This window comes from Toxorhynchites rutilus, chromosome 1 (genome assembly GCF_029784135.1).
Source record: "Toxorhynchites rutilus septentrionalis strain SRP chromosome 1, ASM2978413v1, whole genome shotgun sequence".
NCBI lineage: Eukaryota > Metazoa > Arthropoda > Insecta > Diptera > Culicidae > Toxorhynchites > Toxorhynchites rutilus.
In genome coordinates, this window is record NC_073744.1 from 127,079,271 (window position 1) to 127,094,101 (window position 14,831).

General features: G+C 40.0%; 1 protein-coding gene and 1 pseudogene across 1 annotated transcript; both read right to left on the reverse strand.

Moving 5' to 3' along the window:
- Window positions 1-1,718: 1,718 nt before the first annotated feature.
- Window positions 1,719-4,535, reverse strand: LOC129765266 (ATP synthase lipid-binding protein, mitochondrial). Its single transcript, XM_055765393.1, has 4 exons — window positions 4,477-4,535; window positions 3,814-3,912; window positions 3,352-3,556; window positions 1,719-2,783 (listed from the first exon to the last, which is right to left on the reverse strand). The coding sequence occupies exons 2-4, from the start codon at window positions 3,859-3,861 to the stop codon at window positions 2,620-2,622; spliced, it is 417 nt and encodes a 138-aa protein (XP_055621368.1). The 5' UTR covers window positions 3,862-3,912; window positions 4,477-4,535; the 3' UTR covers window positions 1,719-2,619.
- A 4,904-nt stretch (window positions 4,536-9,439) lies between these two features.
- LOC129761421 (uncharacterized) lies at window positions 9,440-11,080 on the reverse strand (annotated as a pseudogene).
- Between the last annotated feature and the right edge of the window lie 3,751 nt (window positions 11,081-14,831).

Consider the following 14,831-nt stretch of genomic DNA (forward strand, 5'->3'; position numbering starts at 1 on the left):
AACCAAATTTTGCATGTGGAGGTTTTAGGGTGCAGTAAATGATTCTATGGTGGTTAGGTACTCCTCCCCTCTCTTAGGCGGGCCTGCCATACAAAATTCAACGGGGTCGATTAGAAAATCAATCAATGAACAGTTCTGCGATTGGGGACCCATGAACTTGCTCATAGTAAGGAAACGTGAATGTTTGAAGATATTGATAACAAAAAACAAATTTTGGGCGGGACGAAGCTTGCCGGGTCAGCTAGTGACAAATAAAAAGACAGACACAAAAAACACTCTTAAATTGTCATGCGGTAAAATTCTTACCACTTTAGTTTCATCAAAAACAGTTTTTCAAAAACGGGCATTTTTGCTTATTGAATTTCATACGCTTGGGACTAATGGGTTAATAAGAGTGTTTCTAACACAATTGTTGGAAAATAAGTGTTATTCGTTCAACAAGTCTAAACGAAGGGTGGCCCATTTCGCCCCTATTTAACGTCGGCCTTATTCTGCGTGGCGTGTGAGGTGAGATGACAATTGTCACTTATGTCACGCGATTCCACCAGGCGTATGCCGTGAGAAATCTCACTTGAATGAACTCTCACTTTATTCCCGCTCTCAAATATACGTGACGATTGTCACATGAACTGGGATTTCAAGATGACAATCGTCGACATGTCTTGAGGTGTCGACAGTGCATGAAAACAAATGAAAAAAGGAAGAGGAATAATAAGTGTTTTTTGGGTCGTATAGAATCGATAGTAATGGTATTATATGTATCAATAAATTCAATTTATCTTCAATTTTCACAGTACGAAAGACAAATTGCAAGTAGTTTGTTTTTTTTTGTGAAAGCGGTAGTGAGTCTGTTATTCCTCAATTGGACGAATAAGCACACCGAAATTATTTTCATTTCATGAAATCTATTTATTTTCTCTAAAATATATCTATCATATGGGTCTTGTGTTTCATCTATCTATCCGCGAGTCATCGTCACCGAACTGCATATCCATTTCAGAAGCCGTGGTATATGCCCGAGCCGGAGCCAGAGCAACAATTTAACACTGAGAGTGCAGAGAGCAGCAGCAACTACGACCAAAACAAACAAAAATGCTAAACTTTACAGGATGCAATCAACTGTTTCACCAAATCTAAATCAAATACCTGCAAATTCGGCAGAATGTCCTGATACACTAACAACAGGCCAGGTTAAATCAGATCTATAGATACGGTACTGACTGCAGCAAAACAAATATCTGACCTCTCTGAGCGAAACAAATAAAATTCTGGGATGCCAGATGTTTTTTCTCAAATATATGCGATAAAAATCTGAAATATTTGTAAATATGTGCTAATGTCTGACATACTGACCAGCTTCGTTTATCATATGGAATCAATAATGTTTTGTCACTATTTTAAATAGCCTGCAGCAGGAATAAAAGGTTGTGATAAAAGTTAAATGTCTGCAAATTCGTGAACACATGTGCGAATGTGGCATCTCTGATCAGATTTGGCAACCAGCAGAATGAACGCCTTGTCACTTGCTGTTCATCCTCTCACATACATCAAATGAACCTCTCACGGCATCCGAAACGACTGTAGGAATAGAGTGAGGAGAGTTGCGTGATGGTGATGTGACAATTGTCATCTCACCTCACACGCCGCGTAGAATCAGGCCGCGTATCTGGTAAATTTCTTTCAAGTTCCAGTAAACCCCCGAAAAACGAAACACTTCCTTATCCTCTTGTTTGTACCAGTAACTAGTCTCATATTTTTATTACGATGTTCTCTCACATTACTCAGTGTATCATTTAAGTAGATGGTAATTAAAAGCAGCAGATTTTACGAATTCGATCTGGTAGTGTTTTCTGCTTAATATATATCAGCAAGAGCGAAGAGATCCAGCAGGTTAGCAATCACAGCGTGTGTAACGGCCTCTGACGTGATCCTCCCAAATCAACGCAAGAGACCCAAACGATAACATGCTCACCCGGTTCGCCGCCCAAGCCAGATGATATTCTCGTGACTGCTTCTTCGTTTCTCGTTTCATTGTCCTATCCTGTTCGTTATCTCGCGCCAAAAGCACAGTGAAGCTTCAGTTCTACAGATTTATAAACATTGGTTCGCTCAATTGTTTTTTTTGTCCATTTGTTTGATGTTCTTGAATGGACTGATTTTTGTTGTTAAACTTCGGAGGTGTGGCTTACGTTAGGTATATCCATGAAATAATTATGGAATGCAGATTGCTACTGGATGATAAACCGCGCAAAAGGGAACCCGGGGACACATTGCATTGTTGTGATGGCAGCTTTTGGTAGTTTCTTCTCGCGCAAGTGTGTCCTCTCGCTAAGCCTAACAGTATAAACCAAAGCTCTAATTGTTCATCATAATTTTTTCATGGCTAGACGCTAATGTTTTTGTTTTTTTGAAACAATCTTTCTTCTTTTCGTATTAATGTGTGGCAGGCTTTTTGTTGAATTATCGTATTTGCTAAACGCAATAATTATTATTGCGCGTACCTTCCGATCGTGATTCGAAGATTTTTTTTTGTTTATTCTCAACACATTACGAATTATTGTTGTTTTTTGTTTTACGGATTATATTGATGTTACTTTAATAATTAATAAAACTGCTCGTTTAGAAAGCGAAGAGAAGCAAGAAGGCCATCATCAAACAAAACAGACCCATGGCTTCGGACAGGGCGAAACCCAAGATAGCGTAGGAGAACAGCTGCTGCTTCAGGGATGGGTTTCTCGCGTAGCCGATGATCAGAGAACCGAACACCGTTCCGATACCAGCACCTGCACACATTCGGGAATAGGAGAAACAGATTAGATATCAGTTCGATATTCATTTGGCGGGATCAAATAAAAAGCGTGCAATGCTCACCTCTAAATTAAGCGAAAACAAAAATCATGCTTGAGAACAAAAATAAAAACGCAAATGGTCGTGCATAAATTAGGTTGGTTCTGATGGAACTGTATGAGTGATGATGTTATTGGGTAGGAGACGACGGTGGCTTGAAAATCGAACAGCTTTGTATGCTTAGAAAGCAAACAGCATTAGGAAAGCGATCATTAGACAGAACAGTCCCATTGCCTCGGTCAAGGCGAAGCCAAGGATAGCGTACGAGAACATTTGTTGCTTGAGGGAAGGATTCCGTGCATAACCGGTGATCAGGGAGCCGAAAACCTGACCAATTCCGACACCTTGTTAATCGTTATTAGCCAAATCAATGGGAGTGCGGGGGGTTAACATGCAGGAGTATATAAAATGTGATTAGTGAGATACGAAAAAAAAGGGCTAATGGTTAAACAAAATGTTAATTAAACGAGACCGAAACTGATGAGTTGGAAGATTATTTTTTACCGGATCCAGCGACACCGACGGTGGCGGCACCAGCACCAATGAACTTCGCGGCCGAATCAATATCGCGAGTGACCGGCGACGTCTGGAATGACCGGACCTGGGGCAGCAGAGCAACTGGAGAGCTGTTTTGGGCGGCCAGCGTCTGGCTTTGGCTGATGACAGCGCTGCTCAATGGTCGGAGATAAGCTTTCGTTCCATTGAGGACCTACAAAACGATAGAGAAAAATGTACATCTGCATTGCATAATTGCCCATCCAAATTTCTATCAATCAAAATTTCTTGAAATAAGAAAAAAAAACCGTGAAAATTGTTGACTTGCGATCCTAACAGCCGAATTACATAAGATTGACTACCTATTATTGTAAATGATTATCTCCATCTCGAAGAGTAAATTTTACATGAATTATGTAATCAAGATTGCTCCTAGTAACGGGGTGTCGACTGACTCGATTCCGTACTTACCAGGTTGCGGGCGACTGGAGCAATACGAGCAGCTGACGAGACGAACATGTTGAAGCTGTTTGTTGTATTGATATTGATGGTCTGGTACCTCCGAAGGAACTGTAGATGAGATGAAGAAACAACATCGGATTAAAAAACAGGAATCTGGTAACTTTCCTTCGGTGCAGAGACGTAGCGATCAGAAACGTAATCCTTCGATGATAGAGCATATGTAATCGAAATTCTATTTGCGAAGGCAGCAGCTCGACTTTTGGGTGTTACATAACTAATCTATCTCGCGACTGACTACGTAATCCAACAGGAAAATCGATCTCACACAGCAAAATGTTCACATCGGATTGTTTCTTCAAATCATGCTTATCTCAACTGAATTTCTAGTAACGAATCTTTCGAAATAGTTGCATAACAGCAAAATGTCAATCCCGGCCGGAACTTTGCAAATTCTTGCATAAGATGGCTGCCCCTTTTGCTGGAAGTTTTGTCGATAAAGACCAGCTCAATTCACTTGCAAGTTCGTCGTTTTCCACTGCCTTCACCTGTTATTTCTTGTTTTGAAACAAAAACAGTCTCGCACCGAAAAAAAAGTATGCGTTCATAGAAGGAATTCTGTTTTTCACTGGTATCAAAAGATTTTCTTTTTCATGTTTCGACACCCGTACTCACTTTACAATGCGGTCGGACAACTTATCGAAGAACAGTGAACGTCGGTGGAAAATTGTACCACCTTCGAACCTAGGGCGATGAGCTGGGTTCGGTGGTGTTGGTGCTGGCAGCCGCTGCTGTACGGATTTGTGTTTCGGGCGTACTCACAAACACAGCTGAACTCAAGTGCCGGAAGTAGGAGTATTGACTTTTTCGAATAGCGCCAGAGGGCAGCTTTCCGTGCAGGGGCCACGATTAATTACAAAGATAAGAACAGACGAAATTAAAACAGTTTTGCTGTGCATCTCCGCCTTGACAGCATTGAGTCTCGTTTACTAGTTTAGGGGAAGGTAAAAAAATAATTGATTTTCAGGCGGAATGAACACTATTTTAAAATTAAAACTATTAATGAAAATTAACTTTTTCGTACAAAATTAGTGTTATGTTTAAACGAAAAACACTTTCTTTTGGATGTGGTGAAAAAATCTCGTACGAAAATTGTTTTTGAAGAAAACTTTATATTATGATGAAGAGTTTCGGTAACAATGTTAGAAATGTATAGTAAAATGGTTAAAAAAAATCAGAAATACGTGTTTCAAGTAATTAAAAAACATGATGTTGAAATTTTCATTAAAATTTTAGCATATTAAAACTGGTTTCGTGTCATCTAATCTGATAGAGATCAAGGAAAGTAAAATGGAACATAAAACGTAATGTCAAAATTGCCGTTCAGGCGCTACTCACGTATGTTTGAATTTGTTTACAAATATAGAACGCATCTAAGCAACACTAAAACACTTTGAAGCTTTTTCGTCAACGAAACGTATTTTGGAGCTTACTATGTGAGTTCTGAATGAGTTCAAGGCGTGTTATAAGGAAAAATAAATCTCAACTATGTACTATTGAAAAACACACTGCTAGCTTCAATACAGCTTTATGTTATCCCGAATAAAACTTATCATCCAAAACGTACGGTAAATAGGATCTTCGCTTCCCACGAGATTCTTGCTTTTGGTGTGTAATTTTTCAAATGGGTTAAGGCTGCAGTGGTGACTTGTACCGAATGACGAATCATTCTGTGTGTTTAACACTCCTATACTCGCGCATTGGTCTGTCAGACCGAGAAATCAATAATTCGTTCATTTCTCAGAAAATATCAACACTACGACTTTGCGATTCTCTCTAGCTTCGTTATTCGTCGTTCGTCATCATTTAGCGTATCGCATGTGTTGGTACAAAGGGGACATGTGCCACTTTTTTACATATTCGGTCTGACACACCGACGCGAGTATAGGAGTAACTTTTTTGGACAAGTGCCTTTTTTCATATTCTGGAATATTGTTGAATGAAATGTATAGATTAATGTTAGTGGCGTGGAATATTTATTGAATATAATGCATAAGTTTATTACCGGACTATTCTTATTTAATTTCAGTCCTTTTTGTAACTATTTGTCGATATATTCGTCGTTAGATTCATACGTTCAAAAGCAAAATATAAATGTTTTTTTTTCCAAAATATATTTTTTATGAGGGCACATGTGGCGTTAGCCTGACGGGGCCGGGAGTCCAATATTTTGACAATTTTTGTCTTACAACTATGTTAGTAATATGTAACCGATTACTCGCGGTTGGCTCGAGGTTAGTATTACAAGTGTTCTCATAATTGGTATGTTGCAGTCTTCGATGCTCTATACGTGTGCCCGACACGGGCTACTTCTTATTGGGATGCAGCTGACCATTAATCAGCAACGCTCCCTAGTCTGTACCCCATATCTAGCGTGGTGCGTCTTTCTCGACTCGAGGAATCCAGGATAGAATGAGAACATGATGGCATGGTCACTAGCCGGCGCAATCATCAGTTCGTGTAGAGTTGTCATGAGCGGTACAACCTTTGGCTCTTGTTGAATGATCAGTGGACTGCACAACCTTTGGCCCGTGCATCTGTAAAGAGTGTGTGTATGTATTGCCGCGACTAAGTAAAAGTTTATCGATCGGGTAGGAGGGTTATGAAACGGGGACACAACGAAGGAAACATCATTAAACGTTGACATCGGCGTTTCTGAGGAACAGGTATAGATGAAGCAGAAGATCAGGATCACGGCTACCTAAGATATCTCGGACGGGGATATCCGATTGTCTGCCTTGTGCTCTTAGTGCTCTAGAGAGCTGAGAGCGAGCAGCATGGAACCGGATACACGACCAGACAACATGCTCGATGTCGTGGTAGCCATCGCCACAATCACAAAGATTGTTTGCTGCGAGCCCAATGCGATAGAGATGCGCGTTTAGGTTGTAGTGATTGGACATAAGCCGAGATATCACGCGAATGAAATCACGACCTACATTCAATCCCTTGAACCATGCACTCGTCGAGACCTTAGGGATAATCGTGTGTAACCAACGACCGAACTCATCTTCACTCCACATGCGCTGCCAACTAACGAGTGTGTCCTGACGAGGAATGTGGAAAAATTCGTTATAAGCAATTTGCCTTTCAAAAAGTGTGCCTTCTGAAGCGCCCACCTTAGCTAGCGAGTCCGCTTTCTCATTCCCCGGAATCGAGCAATGAGAGGGAACCCATGCTAAGGTAATCTTGAATAATTTTTCGACCAAAACACTCAATAGATGTCTTATTCTTGTTAGGAAATAAGATGAGCGTTTATCAACTTTCATTGAGCGGATTGCCTCTATTGAGCTGAGACTGTCTGAAAAAATAAAATAATGGTCGATGGGCAGTGTTTCAATGATCCCTAGAGCATAGTATATCGCACCCATTTCTGCGACATACACGGAACAAGGATCTTTGAGTTTGAAAGAGGCACTGGAATTTTCATTGAAGATGCCGAAGCCAGTGGACCCGTTTATGTATGAACCGTCAGTAAAGAACATTTTATCAGATCCAACTTTCCCATATTTTTCAGAAAATATCGACGGAATAACATTGGAGCGCAGGTGATCTGGTATTCCATGGATTTTTTTGTCGCATGGACAGATCAAAAATGACAGAGGAATTGCAAAAGTATGGGAAGCAAACTTGGTTGGAGATGCCTGGTGAAGGGTGCACGTCGTGGGTAAGGTACTCATGGTATAAAGACATAAAACTTGACTGAGGAGTCAGCTGGAGTAGATTTTCGAAGTTATCAATCACCAATGGATTCATGATCTTGCAACGGATGAGAAATCTGTAGGATAATTCTGTGAACCGAAGAGTAAGCGGGGGTACTCCTGCCAAAACTTCGAGACTCATCGTATGTGTCGAATGCAAACACCCCATGGATATACGCAAGCAACGATATTGTATCCTCTCCAGCTTGAGAATATGAATCCTGGCAGCTTATCGGAAGCAAAAACTGCCATATTCTAACACTGACAATATCGTTGTTTTGTACAACTGAATGAGGTCTCCTGGATGGGCACCCCACCATGTTCCGGTTATTGTTTGGAGAAAATTGATTCTTTGCTGGCATTTCTGTTTCAAATACGCAATGTGTCTCCCCCAGGTACATTTAGAATCAAAATATACACCCAGGTATTTGAAAAACATAGAGTGTTGGATCGTTTTGCCGGATAGGTAAAGCTGGAATTGGGCGGGTTCGTGCTTCCTAGAAAAAACGACCATTTCAGTTTTCTCCGTAGAGAATTCGATACCCAGCTTGAGGGTCCACGTGAACAGATTGTTCATGGTATCTTGCAACGACTTTTGCAGAGCGACGGGATTAGTACCCGTGATGGAAATAACTCCATCGTCTGCAAGTTGTCTCAGCGTGCAGTCTCTAGTTAGACAATCATCCATATCATTGACGTAAAAACTGTACAAGAGGGGGCTTAGGCAGGAGCCTTGCGGTAGTCCCATAAAACTGTAACGAGAAGATTTTGAGTTGCCATGAGAGAAATTCATGTGCTTTTCTGACAGTAAATTGTACAGGAAATTATTCAGAATTGGTGAAAGTCCACGATTATGAAGCTTCTCTGAGAGAATTTCCATGGAAACTGAATCAAATGCCCCTTTGATATCGAGAAAAACGGAAGCCATTTGTTCTTTGCGAGCAAATGCGATTTGGATTTCAGAAGATAGCAGCGCGAGACAATCATTCGTCCCTTTACCTCGGCGGAAGCCAAACTGCGTATTTGACAGCAAATTGTTCGTTTCGACCCACTTGTCTAAACGAAGTAGAATCATTTTCTCTAACAATTTGCGAATACAGGATAACATTGCAATCGGCCTATACGAGTTGTGATCGCAAGCCGGCTTGTTGGGTTTTCGTATGGCTATCACTCTCACTTGTCTCCAGTCATGCGGGACAATATTCAGCTCCAGAAACTTGTTGAACAAGTTCAGCAAACGCTGTTTTGCCAAGTCGGGAAGATTCTTCAACAAGTTGAATTTAATCTTGTCCGACCCCGGAGCTGAATTGTTACATGAGAGGAGGGCAATTGAGAATTCTACCATCGAAAAATTCTCATAATCGCATTGGAGCGGAATATCGCGTACGACGCTTTGTGCAGGAACAGAATCGGGACAAACCTTCCTTGCAAATTTGAAAATCCAACGGTCAGAGTATTCCTCACTTTCATTGGTATGGTTCCAGCCACGCATTCTCCTAGCCGTATTCCAAAGAGTACTCATAGCGGTCTCCCTTGACAAACCATTGACGAACTTCCGCCAATATCCACGCTTTTTTGCTTTAATCAGACCTTTTAGTTTGGCTTCTAGAGCTTGGTACTTTCGAAACCATTCCACTAATCCAGTTTTCCTGAATTTTTTGAAAGCGGATGATTTTTCAAGGTAGACCTTTGAACATTCCTTGTCCCACCAAAGTGATGGAGGACGACGTCGGAAAGTGGTAGCAGGAACACGTTTCTTTTGAGCCTGAAGTGCGCTATCGTAAATCAAACTTGATATAAAATTATACTCTTCAAGGGGAGGAAGTTCATGCATCGAAATGATTGCTTCAGATATTAATTCTGCAAATTTTCTCCAGTCAATATTCTTCGTGAGGTCATACGCAATATCGACTGACTCACTAGATTTTGATTCATTGGCGATCGATAAAACTATTGGTAGGTGATCACTACCGTGGGTTTGACTTTCGTATAGTTTATTCGCTAAATATAATGGTCATACATTTACACACTTGTGAAAGAATTTCACTTGAGGAAGAATTGTAAACAGTAAACTATGAACTAATCGGTACCTTATTGTAATTTTTAACAGTTACAGTTTCGGGGATTTTTTTTCTTATAATGGACAATAATCCACAAGAAAACAAGAAAAAGAAAAGGAAATTCCTAGAAATTCTTTTATATCATCTTTTTATGCCCCATCTAAAAAAAAGCATTAATTCTTAGTTTACCAAAAAACAGAGACAAATAATATTAGGAATATGCAAACTTTATTTTCCAGAATCTTTATAATCTGGTAATTATCTAGGAGGTCGTTATATATTCTTCTCTTCGATAAAAGACCCGAAAAACACGCATCACCTGCATGAAATGTAAAAAATATGTTTGTTTCGAGCATGCAGTTATGCTATATTCTGATTCTTACTCCAATGAAACCACAATCGATTAATACGTTTTTATGTTAATTTATAGCTCTTCATACTTCCATGAATTATATTCAGTTGCTTACTTTTAATTAATAACAGTGAAAAATTCGAATTTCGTTTTTTTGTTGGAGTATCAAAAACAACTCTATTTTGAGGAGGCTGAATAAGATGACTATTAAAACATAATAAACGAAGAAAACATATTTTTTGGAGTTTTTTCATTCAATCATACCCTCTTCTTCAAATAAATGCCAATAAAATCTGAAAATTACACAATGGCAACATTACAGAGAAGTTCAATTTTCGGTCTGTGACACCGTGCGCGAGTATACGTGTTATGATTTTGCACGCGAGTACAGGAGGGTTAATAGCTAATTGTAATAATATAACAATCATAATCGTCGAATGCCAGTTCCTGTCCGCCGTATGGAACGTAGCAAGTGCCATGTGACGGCTGCACTCCACCGACCGTTTGAGTTCTCTCGTGCGATACACGACCGACGAACAGTGGCTCTCCGTCCTCACATTCTCCTACCGGAATAGCATTCGGAGGGACGTTGCTTCCGCTTGTCGAAACAAAGGTACCAGTTGCATCACATATTCGGCAATTGTATTCTCAGCCTCACCCCATGGAACGTGACACATTCCATGGGAGGCGATCTACTTTCCCGGAATGACTGCGCCTTAATGGCGAGAGCGACCAATTAAAAAAAGCTTGTTAAAATATGTGTTGATGGCTTTTCTTCGTTCTTCAGTATAATCCACGAGCCAGTGGCACCCCAACCGGTGCAAACACCGATTGATTGGAAATGGATCAGGGTTCTCGTAACATAGAAAAGCTGTCACAGCTCCTTCTATACAGACGGTGATGACCTAGAAAGATGAGAGGTAACAAATAAGTCATTTTGCTATTATATTTGTTGTTGAAAGGTAACTCACATCATCAAGCCACTTAATCCATAGTCCACGGAACTCGCCAGCGTTGAGAATGTCGGGAGCTTCCACCTCGCACACTTCCGGCTCGGCACGATTTTTTCGAATAACGAATTTGGTGTTCTTCCATCTACCGTTGAATTATAAGATTGCATGTAATCTTAAACTGATTTCGCCAAACAAAAATCATATACCAAGTTATCTACATGCTACAACTTTGAGATCATTGCTGTCCAGCTTGAGTTGCAATCAGTTGCGTTTTTGTTTTCCTTCTTCGAGGAATTGAAACATAACTATGACAACGTTAGGAACTATTAAATAACAAATCCAAACACTGCCGTTCCACCAACCTCAGACGTCTTCTCTAGATAGTGACAATTACGAATTTTCTCTTGGCGTTATTTACCTACAAGAAGTACGTTCTGACCCTAATTTCAACTTTTTTGTATGAATTTTCAGATATTCCCACCATAAGTTTCCACTATAATATGAAATTATCCTTAAAAACAATTTTTGTACGATATTTTTTCACTACTTGCAAGAAAAAGTGATTTTCATTTACATAGAGTACTAATTTAATTTGGGATAAATAATTTTCATTCATAATTTTTATTTTAAAAGTGTTTTCTTTTTTTCTGCAAACCCATATTGTCATTGTCATGCTTTTATCACACGGATAAAAAGTTAGGAGTTCAAGAGTTTAGAGGCGTATGAACTGAAAAGTTTAAAGCCTTTTTAAAACAAAAAATGTCAATAGGAGTTAAGTAAGTATTCCTGAATCATTCATTTGCTGCCGTTATTGCATCGAAACCACCGTGCTATTCCAACAGAATAAAGCATCATTTAAAAAAAGTCAGAAGTCCTTTACATGGTTTATAGGACTGGGTCATCGATTCTGGACTACCCTGCTTTTTTACCAGTTCCAACCCCAATCGATAACATATGTAGATTGATCACACGAAGGACAGTAGAGTAGAACTGCGGAAGAATAGGCGTGAAGCGGGATTCAAATTTCCACACGCCGTAGATTGGCCGAATGCGTTGTTTGGATAGATTGGAAACTAAGGATGGCCTACGAATTATAAACTTGTCGTAATTCGTGCGAAATTTGTTGTTGATTTTGTAAAGAAGTGACAATTTTTTAAGTTTTTTCAAATTGCTCAAATTTCAATTCCTCGCGACAGTGTACATTTTTGGAAAAAGTAATGCAAGTGAAAAATTAAATCTTCGCGTTCGTATGTCTGTTGTCAGCCAAAAAAAACATTTTTTTATCGTGCAGAACTGTAGTCAAAAATCAGGACCTCATTTTGAGGTACTGTTTCTGTTCGTGACAACACGAAGGAGCGCCAACTGGCTGTGGATTGAGGAACTACAAAAGCGAAAAACCCCTCGTTCGTCAGTCATGCGTTTATTTGACTATGCGTTTGTCTCGCGTTTGGCTGACGTTTCATCGTTTCCGCATACGGTACGAATGACGTCACGACGGGTATAAAAGAAGGACATCTTGTTTGCCTCGCTCTCTTTCCTGTTCAACGACGCCTGCTGTCAACTCTTTTCGGATCGACGACACCTGCTGTCAACCATCTTGTGAAAAGGCGAATATCAGCGAAGAAAAGTTATTTGTGCAACTGACATTTAATTAGAAGAGTAAAATAATATTGAACTAGTGATTAAATTAGATTAAATAAAAGGAAGTTTTTTTGAAGTAAAAGTAAATACTGACCTGGAAATAATTTGAACGTTTGGTTTCCTGATGACCTGGAATAAAAGGGAAAATAAGTGAAATATACCTACCTGCTGTAATCTGCTACCGACTGCAAGTGATTTTTCGGATACGTTTCGCTGTAACGGACAACGGCTCGTCTGCTGCTTTGATGATCTACCGACAGTTTCGAAAGATGGTACACGAACGAGAGTTTTAGAACATATTTTTTTTTATATAAAAACAGCATTTTAAAACTCATTATTCAGTAGATACACATCTAAAGTTCACAACGAATTGAAAAAATCTTGTTTATCTTTCATTGTCCTACAAATTATGCATCACTGCTCTTTCAAGGAAAAATAATTCCAACCAGTATGGCACGCATATCCGAATTGAATACGACCGCAAAGGGTTAACATGCAACTGTGTATCTATACAAAGATTTTCATTATTTTGACATTTTTATACAATTTTGGTACATAGTCATGATTTGCAACTAGAGTATGCATTTTGCATGTTTTATTTTGAAATGAAAAAAATCCTCTGACGGTCCACGACCAAAAGCTCCAGCCATACTGACTTTTGGAAGAAGATTGTTTGGACCGATTGGAGTAAGTTTGAGGTCAGCCTACTCAAGCAACAGCAAGCAAGTGGAGGATCACTGCTTGTGTGGGGCTGTTTATTTGGAATGGGTAGACAATTTCTTCAAGATCGATGTAAAGAAGACTGCTGAGTCCTACGTCAATGTCTTGGAGGAGAACTTAAAGCCGTCACTCAGGAAAATGAATGTTAAAGACTATATTTTCCAACAGAACAATGATCCCAAGCACTCATCGAAGGTTGCGAAACGTTATTTTCAGTCCAAAAAGATTAAAATGCTTGAGTGGACATCCCAGTCCCCAGACCCCAACTCCATTGAACATCTATGCACAATACTGGTTCTTAGTTCTCTGACACCAAATTGCTACATTATTTACTTCCGTAGAAATTTATTGTAAGCATCTTCAAAAAACACGAATACTACCATTGTGTTCACACTGACAATACATACATACATAATCAGTTGAGAGCCGTGGTGGTTCGTGCTGTCTCAACTATTCGTCTCCAATCTACTCGGTCCTGGGTCACTCGCCGCCAATTCCGTAAGCGTCCCGTCACTCGCTAGTCGGCTTCGATCTGGTCGAGTCACCTGGCACGTTGAGTCCCTTAATTTCTGGTGCCGGCGGGGTAATTGAAGAGAACGGATTTCACTGCACTGTCGTCCGGCATCCTCGCGACATGTCCGGCCCACCGTAACCCCCCGACTTTTGCCAGGTGTACAATGGGAATCTCTCCATGTAGTGCTTGTAGCTCGTGGTTCATACGTCTGCGCCACTCTCTGCTCTCCGTTTGTACTCCACCAATAGTAGTCCGCAGCACTTTCCGCTCAAAGACGGCCAGAGCGCGTATGTCCTCCGTGAGCAGCGTCACAATCTCAAGTCCATAAAGGACACACTGACACTGTTCACACTGACAATTATTTGAAAAAAAAATCAGGCAGCTCAACCTTTTTATTATTAAATGTGCAGAACAAGCATTAAGGAAAATTTGGAAGTTCTTGAAAATGAAAAACAGATTTCGTTGATTTTTAAATATAGATGTGATTGTTTTTTCTCAAATATTTATTTCACGTATCCACGTGGACATTGGCTATACACCTACCCCCCACACCGTGCACAATCGTGGACATTTTCGTAACCCCTACCCCCCCCCCCTAAAGTTGTTCACGTGGTATGTGGACATCCCCTAATACACGTTGCGATGACGAGGCTCCCCGAAGAACGTTAATTGAATTTTAAAAGAAAATTTATTTTCTGTGGTAATTCATTGGAGTTAGTTTAACATTCATGTCAGATTTAACGGTTGAAATCACGCATTCTGATTGGTCGATTCGTAATAGCAATCAAAACCATGATGTCTGGGGAAATCGGCATTGTAATCGTAATCGTATTGAATTATGAGGCTTCAAACTCTGACAGTTCAACGCAAATATAAGCAAGGGGCTGTCTAGATGCAACATGGACAACTTTAGGGAAGGTGGGGGTACGGGAATGTTTACGCTTATCCACGGTGACAGGTGAGGGGGTATGAAGTATTTCCACGTGGACACGTTGAATAAATATTGTTACAAAAACATGCATATTCAAA

Excerpts from the sequence above, each read along its gene's own strand:
- LOC129765266 (XM_055765393.1), bottom strand. The coding sequence starts at position 3,861 with ATGTTCGTCTCGTCAGCTGCTCGTATTGCTCCAGTCGCCCGCAACCTG. Across the intron at positions 3,557-3,813 it reads CTCCAGTCGCCCGCAACCTG|GTCCTCAATGGAACGAAAGC; the intron begins GTAAGTACGGAA and ends ATCGTTTTGTAG. Across the intron at positions 2,784-3,351 it reads CGTCGGTGTCGCTGGATCCG|GTGCTGGTATCGGAACGGTG; the intron begins GTAAAAAATAAT and ends GAATGTGTGCAG.